The following is a 15,667-nucleotide window of genomic DNA, read 5'->3' on the forward strand; positions in this document are numbered from 1 at the left end:
TTATTTGGACAGTGAGCAGCTTAACTATTTGCAAGATGTTTCATCCTATGACATCTGGAGCTATAAATAATTTTTAATACAATTTGGAATGTTTGTGTTAGATTAATTCAAGGGGAAAAAACAATCACCCCAAAAAACTCCCATTCACCACAGTGAAAAAATGTCCCCATTAACCATACTTTGGCATCATTTGTAATGATAGATCCTACAATTTCTTTCAAGATAATCCATATTTGGGGAAGATTAATCATTTCATCTTGAGATTGATGAAAATGACAGTGTTGACTTGGTTCGTGTATTGGCCCTGTCCTAGGCTCCGGACTACAGCGGACAAATTGGCTTCCCTGGTGGCTCAGACGATAAAGAATCCACCTGTAATGCAGAAGACCCTGGTTCAATCCCTGGGTTGGGAAGATCCCCTAGAGGAGGGCATGGCAACCCACTCCAGTATTTTATCTGGAAAACTCCATGGACAGGAGCCTGGCAGGCTGCAGTCCATGGGGTTGCAAAGAGTCAGACACAGCTAAACGACTAAGCACAGCACATATAGTCCAGTGAAGAAAACTGACAATAATGAAAAAGGTAAATGTCAGGTAGGAATAGGTACCGTCGACTGAGGTAAAGAAAGGTTAGGGACAAAAAGTGACCATTTTAGACAGAGTGGTCTGGGAGATCCTCTCTGGGGAGATGACACTAGAGCTGAGACCTCATAGTATTCATCTATATGTTAGTTGATTGTGACATGAACATTTCCTGCCACGTGGACCCTTGTGCAGTAGCCTATCACACAATCCAGAGCCTGGCTGTCACTTGTAGGGGCCCACTGAATCAGGATCCTGTGGCCTTGTGTGAAACAGAAAGGTAGAACAAACCTTTCTCAAGGAATTACTACACACTGGTTACTGTACCAGGTTTTCCTGATAAGTGGATGGGGTGCCTGTCCTCTAGGACTATTGAGAAAAGCTGACTACTTCGGACAAACTGAATAGCCTCCAGAAAGAGAAATCAGCAACAGCCATTGACCATTTAGTTATGAAAAGAAAAAAAAAATAGCAGATCTTCATCCATTAGTGTTTGACCCTAAAAGAAATCAAATATATAGAAACTGTGTCCTGATTTGGAATTATGAAAAAGAAAAGATAAGAAAACTTTATATTTTAGAATATTTATAAGAAATGCAATGTTATTGCAATACTAAAGCATTCATTGAGGACTTCCTTGGTGGGCTTCCCTGATGACTCAGATGGTAAAGAATTTGCCTGCAATATAGGATACCCAGGTTTGATCCCTGGGTTGGGAAGATCCCCCAGAGAAGGGAATGGCAACCCACTCCAGTATTCTTGCCTGGAGAATCCCATGGACAGAGGAGCCTGGCAGGCTACAGTCCATGGGGTCACAAAGAGTTGGACACGACTGAGTGACTAATACTTTCAGTTTCGCTTGGTGGTCCAATGATAAGGAGTCTGCCTTGCCAGTGCAGGGGACGTGGGGTGGATCCCTGTTCTGGGAAGACCCCACATGCCTAGGAGCAACTAATCCCATGCACTACAACTACGTTGAAACCTGTGTACCCTAAAGCCCATGCTCTGCAACGAGAGAAGCACGGCAGTGAGAAGCCCATGCACCTCAACTAGTAGCTCCCACTCCACTCACTGCAACTAGAGAAAGCCTGAGTGCAGTAACAAAGACCCAGCACAGCCAAAAATAAATTAATTAATTAAAATTTAAAAAGCATTCATTGAATTAACATTCACAGTCTATGTACAGGTCTTCCCCCAGAAGGTTTGTGACATAATCATTCGTAATTTTGCTGAGGAACAAATTTGAATCCATATGTTTTGTGTTTAACTTTTTCATGAATCTAGTAGTTATGGACCTCCAAGTCTATTTACATATGGCAAATCTGTGTGTATTTTTAATTTTAAGAATATGAAAGACATTATACCATGTATACAACTAGGGGTTGGTAAACACACAATGCAACAGTTGCTGAATAAATTGAATAAACTAAGGACTGACATGTATACCTGTGATGGATTCATTTTGATATTTGGCAAAACTAATACAATTATGTAAAGTTTAAAAATAAAATTTAAAAAAAAAAAAACAGAAAAAAAAAATAACTAAGGACTGAGGAAATCTCTTTCTAGAGCATCAGCACCTGCCAATGTCTGTATTCACCTTTCTTTCTAAAGGGAGGCACTGCACATAACCTGCCCACATTTGGAAAAGGAACCCGAGTGGTTTGGCTCTGCCATGATCCCTTGTGATTCTGTCTTCCCACATTACTTTTCCTAAGCAACCTCCTTTGCTTATCACTTGTGCAGTTGTTGTCCCAAGTGAGAAGTTAGATTGTTGCTACTTGCTAATAAAGCACTTTGATCTCGTTTATGTGAAAGGTGTTACACCTGTGAAGATGGGAACTCCTGATTGTTCAGTGAACTATTTTATCTAATGCTAAAGTTCAGGAAACACATGTTCAAGACACATTTAAAAAATTACAAAGTGCTGAAGGCTCCAAGATTTATAGTGCTGACTAGCTCTTGAAATCAGCAGTCAACACCTAAAGGTACCAAAAAAGAAAGAATGTGTGACTTTCACTTCTTTGCAAGTTCTTGAGCAAAGAAATCCAACAAATCTTTAAAAAGCCGTTCAATTGGTTACTTGTGATATTTTGAAACTCAGATGTCCTGAGGTCCTTAATAACAGTCATTAGTAATGCCCAGTAGCTGTCTACAACTTATCTCAGTGTGAATAGGTGTTTTCTAATATTTTATCTTACTGCGAAGTTAAGATTGAAAGGCTCAAATCCTTAGTACCTACTTCTCAGCCATATAATCTGCGTGAAGTGACTTTAGCTGGTTCTGTCATCTAAACTTGTCCCTAGAGAGGGCAGAGTAAATGCTAGTTTATGGAGAAAGAATAAATGACACAGTGTGGCATATCCACTATACACCCTGCACGTAGAAAGTGCCCAGCAGTTGGTAAAGGTCTACAAAGTAGTGATATCCTATGGATAGCACCATCTTTGTGGGTGAGCACTTTCTTTTCCTTTGTAGCCACATCATTTACATCTTCTCTTTAAAATGCTACAGCTTAGGCCCTTGAGAGTCCAGGTCAAAAGACCTCCACCAATTCTGCCACTTAATAGCTGTATTATCTTAAGCAACATTTTTCGACCTCTTTGAATCCATTTCCTCATTTTTTAAAACAGGCTATTAGTCGCACCTACTCAGGGCTATATTGATGGTAAGTGAAATAAAATAAGGAAGGTGCCTTGCATGGTACCTGACTCATAGTAAGTGCTTAATGAATGTCTTATTTATATAAATACATATATTCATATGGTATATTTGTATATATTATATGCATTTATATATATAAATATAGATATCAGGGTACATAATATAATTTGAAAGGTCAAGTTCAAAAGGCAGTCACTTTACTGGGTTATTTTATTGTTCCAGTATCTTCATGAGCTGATTAGGAATAAGGCAGGGAAGAACTATTAGTCTCACTTTCCATAAGGAACAAACGAGGCTGAGAGTAATTCCATTTCTTAGGAAAAGTCACATCGATGATTATTAACGAGCCAGAGCTAGCACTGGGGTGGACAAAGTTAGACCCCACTTTTTCCTCCTGGAGGGAAGAGTAATCCATGGCCAAGCTATAGCCAACAAGACAGACTTGCCCTGTATTTAATGACTATCCATTATTTGAAGGGCAGATTCACAGAGAAGTGACAGGAAAGGTTAATGAGGTTAATAAAACCCCATCAGGCTGATTACAAAGATAAAACCATTTGAGTAATGTATAAAACAAGCCAAAAACAAACCAACCAAAAAAATAAAATAAAACTTGAGATTATTCAAGGGTTGCAAGGGCTTCCAGGACACATATTTCAGGATTCAAATTCTGGACAAAAATAATCATGTGTCTAAATGAGGCAAACCGGTACTTTCACAGCCCTGAAAAATGTGACTGTCGTCAGTTTTCTTATTGCTTCAAAACACTTGATCTCTTTCCCATTACTTTCGGGATCTCAGGCATCCAAAGCAAGCCTACTTTTGACAAGCAATTACCAGGGCAGATGGGAAAATAGCCACCCTACCTCAGGGGGGTGCCCCCATTTTGTTTTACTTGAAACATCACTAGCCATGAGGAAAATAATTCTGCTTAAAAAACTATCTGCATTTTCCATAGCACCACCTTTCCCAAAGTCCTAGAATGTTGATGGGTAATGCTCCTACCTAGCTGCTTTTAATGTTACCCAGTTAGTAGGTATTATTTATTTGGACTAGTGACCAACTGAGTAGGATTAAATCAGCCAGTTCTATTTAAGTAAAAACTAATGAGATTTTACTGGGTTTGCATCTGAACATTCACTGCATTCACATTTTCAGAACATGAAAACAGGTTTATGCTGTAACATTATATGTTTTCATGGTGCTGTACCAGCTTAGATAACTTATATCAAAAAAAACAGTATGTGATAATCATATGGTTTTTATTTTTCAATTTGTTAATGTGGTGTATTACATTTGATACATGGCGAAACCAATACAATATTGTAAAGTTAAAAAATAAAATTCATTAAAAAAAATAAAATAAAAAAAAAACAGTATGTGATATGTGGAAACCCCCAGATACCCAATATCAGAGCCTTCAAATATATGTGAGTTATGAAATACCAAATTGTAATTACATGGTTGTAGATAAAGGAAAAAATGGGGTTAGTGTTCATAAATTAAGTATTTGAGGAGGACTATTCATTCATCCTTCCCAATCACAGGGGTACTATTTAATTCCCTGAAGTAGTCAATTATCAAACAAAACTCTCATGATGAAGTCATAGAACGCTGGCTTCTAATAAATGAACTGTAAGACATCTATCTGTCACACATGAACCTCAAAGTGGTCTCTGAAACACTTGAAGTAGTGCTGTGGGATTGGTTGGAAATATTTTGCAACTTCACATAAAGATATTTGAGCTGAAATTCAGTGGAGCTTTGTTGAGCACATGCTATGTACACAAGGCACTAGGAAGGACACAGAAGAAAATCACACTGCCCTTGCCCTGGAGTGACTATCTAATAAGAAAGACAGACCTATAACTCCTACCCAGGATAGGCTGTGACACATGTAGTAGCACGGATTCGGCGCTGAGAAAAATGAAAGTGAAAGTCGCTCAGTCGTGTCCTACTCTTTGCATGGACTATAGTCCATGTAGTCCATGGGATTCTCCAGGCCAGAACACTGGAGTGGGTAGCCTTTCCCTTCTCCAGGGATTGAACCCAGGTCTCCCACGTTGCGGGCAGATTCTTTACCAACTGAGCTCTCAGGGAAGCCCAAATATAAAAGCCTTTATTCATTGTGTGCCGCCATGGATACGAGGGTATCATTAGCCCTTTGTCCCAACTGCTCAGAGGTATTTGTGTTCTAGGAGGGCCCCCCCAGAAGCAGCAGTCATTTAGCCCAAATGACACAATCTACAGCTGTGGAACCTTATAATATAATAAGCCTGTGGAGAAGATGTCGGGAGAACCATTAAAGCACGCCTCACAGGCAGCAGATTTCTGTCCCTTGGAGACTTGAGCCAACTGACAACTCATAGAAGAATTTACAAGGCAGGATTCCAGTGCCAGTGAGCAGAGGATCCACGTGGCCTCTCCCAGCTCAGCCTTTCTCAATTCTGCCTCTTGACCAGAGCTGTCAGCTGTGGAAAGGATTTCATCTGTTCCTGTGGAAAAAACAACCTCACCTGCCCTCCTGCTGCCAGACCCCCCACTGGCCAGGCCTTGACTTGGGACACTACCCTTCAAAGGTTCTTATGCTCCTGTTGGCAGCAAAAGCAAATAGCTCTAACTTCCCGAGCCCTTCAGCCTCATTTTCCTTATGAAAGATTTTAATCAGAAATACAATGCAGTAAATTACATCTTCTTTCAGCAATTTAGTTTTCAGCGTTGTTTTTCAAACCAACTTCTGTGCTTGAGGTTAATGTTTTCGCCTGAGGTGTTGAATGAATATTGGAAATTTGACATTGAAGACAAAAGGCAACAAATAAGGGAAAAGGAAAATGGAACCCAGAGTTTATTGAAGGCTAGGGATAATTTGACTATGCCACGAAAATAGCAAATACAGAATGAATTAGACCTTTTGCATCAGAACTATCTAACAAGCAGCTTGTTAGCTCAATAAGGCTCTCGGTAAAGTGTATTCGGACTTACATTTCCCAAGATGCCCTGTTCTTCAAACCAAACTCCCAACATCTAGAGGATTCAGCATTTAGTTAAAGGGAGAAGCAGTTCCTTTGAGGTTGCTGCTTTAGCATAGTGACAGCCGGTAGACAGCTTGGCAGCAGTCTGTATTCTCCAGAGAGCAAGAAAAGAGATACTTGTGAGGGGTGATCTTCCCCATACGTGTTTTTAAAGTCACTTTGGACATGTTCATCCAAGTTCAAGTTATCTTGCTGTAACCCACCACAGCAGAGAGAGGTCCTTGTTTCTAAAGGTTGAAGGAAGCAGAGTCTTCCTTCAAGTCTGAATCAAAGAACAAGAGCCCCAGGAAAAGATGGAGAGCATGCAGCACCCGCCTCTAAGAGTACACACACACACACACACACACACACACACACACAACACAACACAAAAGACAGTCGCACTGGGCACATACATGCTATAAACATTTGCAGTGACAGCTTCGTGACAGTTCAGACAGTAATTTCTGGTGTCTCATTTCAAAGGTTCAGAAGAGTTCCGAGTATTATTTAATTGAAAATGTTTCAGAAAAAGGTCCTTGAAAGATTAGGACTCACGTCGAGGGTTGTTTTCACGTGGCAAAAATTTCAGAGTTCAAAATGTTTCCTTAGAACAGACCAAGGACAGGCCAAGGATGACTGCCTCATTTAAAGGGTGATTTGAAGAAGCTTGGGGTTTCCCTGGTGGCTCAGACAGTAAAGAATCTGCTTGCAATGCAGGAGACGCAGATTCGATCCCTGGGTCGGGAAGATCCCCTCATGGAGGAAATGGCAACCCACTCCAGTATTCTTGCTTGGAGGATCCCATGAACAAAGGAGCCTGGCAGGCTACAGTCCATGAGGATCAAAGACTTAACTGAGCAACTAACACTTTCACTTTCACTTTTTGGAGAAACTGGAGAGGAAACATGGAGGCAGCACAATGTACAGGACAGAAAACACAGAAAGATTCTGGGGTTACCAAAGTCAGACCCCGGGCATACCCACCTCACTGCTTCAGCAAGGATCTAATCTAGGAAAAACATGAATTATTCAGGCTGCCTTGGATATGAGAAGCATACACAAACAGATTATACACATGCGGGAGAAACTACATTTTGGTGGCTGTGTAAATCAGGAAAAATAAAGCAGCTACAAGGCTACCATCCACAATTATGAAGAAAATTGAGTTTAGAAGCTGGGAGCACACAAAATGGCAGTTGAGCTGTACGAAGTGGCACAACACACCATATTTGCCAAGAATATATCTGGAGCTCCCTAAGGGCCATCTGGAGCTGCAGCAACCTGGGAAAGTGAGCAGACTTGAGAGCATTCATTCTGAAATGGAGAGTTTGCCTGAAAACATTTTTTCCTAGGTTTCTGCCTGCAGTGCCAGTTCAAATTACTGCCAATTAAAAAAGAACACTTTAATACTGTCCTGCTGCTGCTGCTGCTAAGTCGCTTCAGTCGTGTCCGACTCTGTGCGACCCCATAGACGGCAGCCCACCAGGCTCCCCTGTCCCTGGGATTCTCCAGGCAAGAATACTGGAGTGGGTTGCCATTTCCTTCTCCAATGTATGACAGTAAAAAGTGAAAGTGAAGTCGCTCAGTCATGTCCGACTCCCAGCGACCCTATGGACTGCAGCCTACCAGGCTCCTCCATCCATGGGATTTTCCAGGCAAGAGTACTGGAGTGGGTTGCCATTTCCTTCTCCAATGCATGAAAGTGAAAAGTGAAAGTGAAGTCGCTCAGTCATGTCTGACTCCCAGCGACCCCATGGACTGCAGCCTACCAGGCTCCTCTGTCCATGGGATTTTCCAGGCAAGAGTACTGGAGTGGGGTGCCATTGCCTTCTCCGAATGCTGTCCTGAAATTTAGACAATTTATACTGATGCAGGATGTCTGATTTGGTCAAAGATTATAGTAAGTACTAGTAATCCAGGAATAAAAAGAGCTAAGAGTTATTCTTGTGAAAAACGGATGACATGAAGTGTGTAAATAATGGGAGCAAATGTAGCAAGATACAGGGAATCTTAGAACATTTAAAGTCTAATACATTACAAAGAGAGTTCAGTGCTGATAAATGTGGAATAATAAGTTTTATGGGGCTTTATCATATGCTGTAAGTTCGTGTGGGTCATAAAATATGAGGAATAAAAAAAGTAGGGGAGTTCAAAGACAAGTCTGCACATTATTTATGAATGATGAAGAGTGAAATGAATGAGAAGAAGAACAGGTAGACAATGTCTGGAATAATGATGACTTTGATGAGTCATTATCACACAAATCCGTGTGCTTCATAAAATATGAGGAATATTAAAGAGCAGAGGAGTCAAAAGACAAGTCTACTCAGAATGAGATACAGAATGAAGGAAGAGAGGAATAGAAGAGAAATGCACAGGATAATGATAACTTTTATGAGACTTTCACTCACCAGCCTGGATCCGTCATAAATATAAGCTGTATAGAAAATAAAAGAACAGCAAAGAGAAGAGACAGGCCTGTGTCTGTCGTAAAATATGGACAAATAATGTCAACTAGACTTGACAAAATAAAAACAAAAATAATTGAGCCTAGTACAGCTGTGGGAAGACACACTATATAGATTAATGTGAACAAATAAAATAAGCGAATGTAGAATTGTCTTGCCAACAGGGAATCAGCAACCACCTAGGAAGGCATCATTGCTGAAAAGCCCACCTTGCTAACTGGTAAAGCCTTGGCAAGTTCATAAATACCCCCATCACACTCCCCAAAAAGCTATCAGCATGTAGGCTCAGGAGGCAATGCTGTGCTGATTTTCAAATGGAGGTGGCCTCCCAAATGTCCCTCTGTTCTCAACCCCTCTGGCTCCAGTCCATATGTAGTTTGCAGGAGATTTTCTCAGCTGGTTTCTACTTAATCTATACCTAGTTTGTCAAATTTTGGTTTGTAAAGATTTTCAAAGGGTTACTGTGTAAAACTAAAGACATCCTTCTCTTTTCATTTCTTGTTACATTGGATTTAAAAACAGGGACCAGATCTGTCAGAATTAATTCAAAATCCAGAATTCAGTGCCTTTCAAATGTCTTCTCTATTAGAAAAAAAATGGGATTTCAAGATCTCAAAATTTCAAAATCTCCACAAAAAGGAACTAGAGGAATCAGATAAGGCAAAGCAAGTGCCAATGTGCCATTTGCATGCCATTCAGAATCATTATTTATAGAATTCATAAGATGGACAGCTCACTAGTTAGAGGAAAGCCACTGATTCATATCAGAACTAGGAATGTTGGCCTGAAGAGCTCAATAAAAGCACTAAGAGCATCAATTATACTAGCTTAAATTTGTTGTTGTTGTTTAGTTGCTAAGTCATATCTGACTCCTTTGCAACCCCATGGACTGTAGCACACCAGGCTCCTCTGTCCATGGTATGTCCCAGGCAAGAATACTGGAGTGGGTTGCCATGCCCTCCTCCAGGGGATCTTCGAGACCCAGGCATCAAACCTGCATCTCCTGCATTGGCAGGCAGGTTTTTTACCACTGAGCCACCTGGGAAGCCCAGCTTAGCTTTGTGCTATATTTAGTGGCTTATAGTTTGTGTTGGGGGAAGGCTTTAGATGATGCAGGAAACATCCTATTAGTATAACTTCTATCCCAGTTCCTCTGATTGCAATATTTTAGTAGTGATGTTTATTGGCTCTAACATATAACCCAAGCTTTGGCTGGTAACTGTCTTTTGCTTTCTCGGGGTACTTTTTTCTCTCTCTCTTGAATGAGCTTTTGTGGCCGAGAGCTTTTTTTTTTTTTTTTTAATATAAATTAATTTATTTTAATTGGAGGCTAATTACAATATTGTATTGGTTTTGCCATACATCAACATGAATCTGCCACGGGTGTACACGTGTTCCCCATCCTGAACCACCCTCCCACTTCCCTCCTCATGACTTGATGATTCAAAGAATATATAATGCCAGGGTGAAATTACTATGATTACTTTGGAAAAGTCATGTTTGCCCAAATAACATGCTTCCTTTTAATCCAAGATTGAGCTTGCCTGGATACCCTGAATTTCGCTTTGTGAAAAAAAAAAAAAATTACATTGATGCCCTAGGAAAAGTCATTGCTCTTGCCCAACCTTCTTCAACCCTACTAGCTCCAGCTATAAAATGCACATTCTAGAGACTTCTTCCTCCCCACTGCCATGGTAATGACAGAGAAGTGAATACTCCATGCTTGTGGGTTGCCCATGAGCCCTCTTCTTAACTCCCAAGCTCCTAAACTTTGTTACAACTTGTTGGCCAGGCTAGACCTGAAAGTCTACTTGTTTTAGTGGACTGGGTCCCTGGGGGCCAGCACTATTAAGGGCTAGTCTAGTGGAGTCCCCCATTTGGCAAGGATGAAACTCATTTGTTTAAAGGGAAAATCTGAAATATTTCATTTCACTCAGGTCAGAGAAACAGGGTCCATATATCACCAGGGACCATGTCTCTTTTGCCAACTTTAACTGTTAAAATTCATCCAACTAAGTCTGCTTTGTTAAAATTCTTTTTCCAATAAAAACAATTTGGCAATATGTATTTAGGGCCTAAAAAATGTTCAGATCAGATCAGTCTCTCAGTCGTGTCCGACTCTTTTCGACCGCATGAATCGCAGCAGGCCAGGCCTCCCTGTCCATCACCAACTCCCAGAGTTCACACCTATGTATATAAATACATAGAAAATGCACTCAACACAATGTTACTGATGATTGCCCCTGGGGAAAAGACTAGGAACAACAGGAGCAGGGTGGTCAGCAGGGACTTTAATCATATCTACAGTGTATTTAGGTATTAACTAATTTTAGTTTTTATTAATTTTAATAAGAGAAAAGTATCTTTCCACAACTAGGACTACCTCCCAAGGAAATAATAAGAAATTCGATGTAGAAAAAATAAGAACTAAATATCCCAAAGTAGGGGCTGTATTAAACAAGAAATACTGTTTTAGGGCTATATTATATAATAACAAAATGATATATTAAGGAATTTCTAATTATATTGGACAAAGTTCATAATATACCATGGGCTACGTTTAGTCGCTGAGTTGTGTCCAACTCATTGTGACTCTATGGACTGTAGCCCACCAGACTCCTCTATCCATGGGGATTCTCCAGGCAAGAGTAATGGCATGGATTGCCATGCCCTCCTCCAGGAGATTTTCCCAACCCAGAGATCAAGCCCAAGTCTCCTGCATTGCAGGTGATTCTTTACCATCTGAGCCACCAGGGAAGCCCAAGAATATTGGGTTGGGTTACCTATCCTTTCTCCAGAAGATCTTCCCAACCCAGGAATCGAACTGGGGTCTCCTGCATTGTAAAGGTGTATCTCCTGGTAAAGGCAGATTTCTTTACCAGCTGAGCTACCCGGGAAGCCCTAATAATATACTACCAACATTAAAATATCAGGATTCAGAACTATGCTGAGTATAATCCCAATTTATATCGGTAAAAAAGATATGCACACCCTCACCAAAATGTTATTAGAAGTGACTACCCATTGGTGAAATTACTGTTTTCTTTGTTATGCTTAACTGTGTTTTCTGTAGTTTCTCCAGCTTGGCTTCTAGAATCTAGTTTCAGGATGCTTTTATATTCGTCTTTCATCTTGTGTTGCAGGCGTGCTTGTGTGATCCGAGGCCAGGTGGTGGCTGTGGATGGAACCCCTCTAGTAGGGGTGAATGTTAGTTTCTTGCACCACAGTGATTATGGATTTACCATCAGCCGGCAAGATGGAAGGTAGGTCAACGTTGTTTCTGATCACTGTGAGGGGCCAATACTGACTTCTAGCCATTAGTCAAACCAGCGTTCAAATGATGCAGGCTTCATTAGCCTATCTTCCTTCAAGCTGCATCTAAAAAGTCATTGGTGTTATCTCCTCTATTCCCCATCTAAATCAAACCAAATTTCTCTTCTAAACCTGCACTATTACTCTCAAGTCTTCTTGAAACCCTAGCTATTTGGAAAGTTTTCTAGCCTTCATCTAGTTCCATTTATAAATCCAGCTTCAAAATCCAGTGAGATGATGCAGATAATAAAGTATTGTACATGTGGGCTGTTCTTTCATGATAGTCTCAATATAGTTCTGAAATAAAGCTGTCCAAAAGGTTTCTGCCAAAGGTATACAATTCAACTGCATTAAGACATTTTTTTTTTAAATGTGTCCTGTCTAGTTTACTAGTGGCTGTACTGGATCAATGAGCACAGGCAGCTTAATCAATTCCCCCTTGATGTCCATGTAACCATAGTGATTAACCTTAAGCACCAATCAGCAAGCTTCTCTCTAAGGGCTTCCCCAGGTTCTCTGAGACCTGGGAAGCAAGACCACTAGTTAAATCTTCTCCTCCTGGAAAAGGATTTGCTCACAAAAAACATTTTTGTTGCCATCATTTAGGTAGACATTTATTCAGAATATTCGTCGATAGGCCCATGTGTCCAGCTTAAAGGTACCTATTTATGATTCTCAGGAACACTGTAATGATGGCTTTGAGGTACCCTAGTCTCCAGGTGGCTACCCTTAAAATGCCCTACTCATAACAAGTCGTTCAGTACTCACATAAAGAGACCTGTTGCCTTGAAGCTTTATCACAGTGTAAGAGACTATCTCATTTCAAGAGATAAAATCAAACCTTATTTTTAGTCCTAACCACTTCAGAATTGTTAATGGTTCAACGTGGGCTATGCTGACTTTATTTTTTCAACTGCCTCTCAAGAAAAGGCTTATAGAAATAGTTAGAGAAATTGTAAGGAAGAGTTTTAACCTACTTAAGAAAAATTGTTTTTAAGACTTTAGGAAATTATATGAATGATTTGGATGTAAATTGTATTGCTAATTATTAATGAGCCATCTATTCATTATAACGAGCTCAGCAGAACTACTCTGGGAGCAGCTAGTCTGAATATGTATGTGTGTGTGTGTGTGTATATACACACACACACACACACATACATATATATGCAATATAAAACTATATTTCCATTCAAATATTCTATAATCAGAGCTCTATACTAATTCAAATGGACTTTTCTCTCAGTTAGATTGAATGATGGAATTTTGGTAGTTCATGTACCAGTAGCTGGTATACAAAGCTGGTCTCTCCCTCGCCAGCATTTCAACCACGTACCAGAAATTTAGAAATGAAGATTATTTCTTTAAATAGAATATGCCTTCAGGGACATTTGTCTTCCCATGGAAAATGATGGGGCCTCAATTTTTTAGCTAGTATATAAAGGTTTCAGTGAATTATTTGATATTCAGAAAAGAACCTAAAAGAAATGTGATATCTAAAAAGACTATAAATTTGTTTCCAGTTTACAGAAAGTGTTAAAGAGGGACCATTTGTGTTGTTATTTTTGTGGTTTTAGTCTTAAGTAAAATTCCAGGACCATCCTCCTCCGAGCTCACTGTGAGAACTAGGTTTATATAGATGGCAGATTCTAGTCAGAGTCCCCTCTGGCAGTAACTCTTCCCTCAGGCACCACTAAGGGTGTAAACACTCAAAATATGTGCCCCAAATGCCAACCAGACTGTCCCACTGTCGTCTCTTGGACATAAAGTGACAGAGTGATGAGAGTTTCCACTTAGGTGTCTCTGCTGGTTGCTACCTCAGATTGAGTTATATACATTTCAAAAGTAGACTATCATAGGGAAACTACAGCTCTTCCTCAATTTGTGATGGGCTTACATCCAATAAACCCATCATAAGTTGAAAGTATTTTAAGTTGAAAATGCATTTAATACACCTAACTTACTGAACATCACAGCTTAGCCTAGCCTTCCTTAAATGTGCTCAGAACATTTCGATTAGCTTACAGTTGGGCAATATTTATGTAACATGAAGCCTGTTAGAATAAAGTGTTGAATATTTCATGTAATTGATTGAATATGTCAGTGAAAGTGAAAAACAGACTGGTTGTGTGGGTACAGAAGAGTTGTAAGCAAATGGTTATTTACCCTCAAAATCATGTGACCAGCAGAGCTGCAGCTCACAGCACTGCCCAGCATCAAAACAGAATTTCTATCCCATATCGCTAGCCCAGGAAAAGATCAAAATATGTTTCTGCTGAATGCATATTGCTTTTTCACCATCATCAAGTTGAAACAGTCAAACCCTTGTAACTCAAGAACCATCTGTATACCTGAGGGCAAAAGGATTATAGAAAGGTTGAGGTTAGCATTTAGTTACCTAGTAGACGGTCTGTGATATGCAAGGTGCTGAAAAGTTCTGGCTTTCTGCCTCCACATGTCAATCTCACCTGTCTGCCACTGTGCCTGTTGTTCCCACCAATGGTATCACTGCTTTGGGTTAATATTACTGACTCTTCTAAAGTCCCTGTTACATGCAGATGTGTTGTGGGGACTGTAGAACTAATTGACAACTTTTTCCTAGGAAATAGGAAAAGTCCAGGTCATAGGAACAAAGTGATGCAGAAGGAAGGATAGGAGTGGAAGATGGGTGTCTCTAAAAGTAAGAAGAGCTCTCCTATGCATATTAGGAAAGGTCAGAGTAGCAGAAAATAAAAAAGCAGCAATTCTAAAGGAAAGATGAATATGTACCAGTATCTACTGTATTCTTTGTCATACATGTTATTCGATTTCATCTTCACAACAGCTTCATGAGACAGGAATCATTATTATCATCCTCCCCATTTGGCAGAGGAGGAAACTTATCCAAATTAACACAGCTAATAAGGACAGAGCCAAAAGTTGAACCCAAGGAACCTGGCTCTTATCTTCTGTGATTTGTCACACTCAACTTAGATACATAACAGGTGCTCAGATAAATAGTTCAGCCAGTGATAAACAAAATAGGTGAAGAGGTGACATTCTTATAAGATTCTTGGGAGCATTAAAGGTCTTGAGAACTTTGTTTGGAAGACTTTGGAAGATGAAGAAAGGGTTTCCTCTGATTCCCCTCAAGGTAAGAGTTTGTTCATTTTTGGATACCGTAAGACAGACATAAGCATCTTACATAGGCTACAATAGTCTTCTACCTATGGATAGGACTAGTCTTATTGTAGATTGACAACAATCTCCAAACAAATATGTCCTTTCCCTTCGGTGTTTTATGCTCACTGTCACGTGATTTTATAACTTGTTCTTAATGTCCCATGCCAATGGAGACCATTTGTGATGGGGGAACCCCAAAGCAATTAATTACTCACAGAGCATTCTATTGGGTCTTGCAATAGTGTTAGCTATAGACAGTGATTAGATGGGAAGAGGAGAAACAGAACCTCTGTGTGTGAATATACACATGTACATAAACATGCATATATGTACATATACACATTTGTTGTCATTCAGTCACTAAGTTGTGTCCAACTCTTTGCAACCCCATAAACTACAGCACTCCAGGCTCCTCTGTCCTCCACTATCTCCCAGAGTTTGCTCAAATTCACATCCATTGCATCAG

At 40.1% G+C, this 15,667-nt stretch overlaps 1 protein-coding gene across 2 annotated transcripts in view; it reads left to right on the plus strand.

Moving 5' to 3' along the window:
* The window catches only part of TENM1 (teneurin transmembrane protein 1), a 904,402-nt gene that overhangs the window by 732,253 nt on the left and 156,482 nt on the right, over nt 1–15,667 (plus strand). For both annotated transcript variants that reach the window (XM_086388154.1, XM_086388153.1), the window contains one exon: nt 11,871–11,990. In XM_086388154.1, the coding sequence (XP_086244280.1) occupies nt 11,871–11,990 (120 nt within the window). The remainder of the gene's footprint in view (nt 1–11,870; nt 11,991–15,667) is intronic.

The sequence above is a fragment of the Bos grunniens genome, chromosome X (genome assembly GCF_055505025.1).
Source record: "Bos grunniens cultivar Pamir isolate PY7600 chromosome X, Bosgru_T2T1.0, whole genome shotgun sequence".
NCBI lineage: Eukaryota > Metazoa > Chordata > Mammalia > Artiodactyla > Bovidae > Bos > Bos grunniens.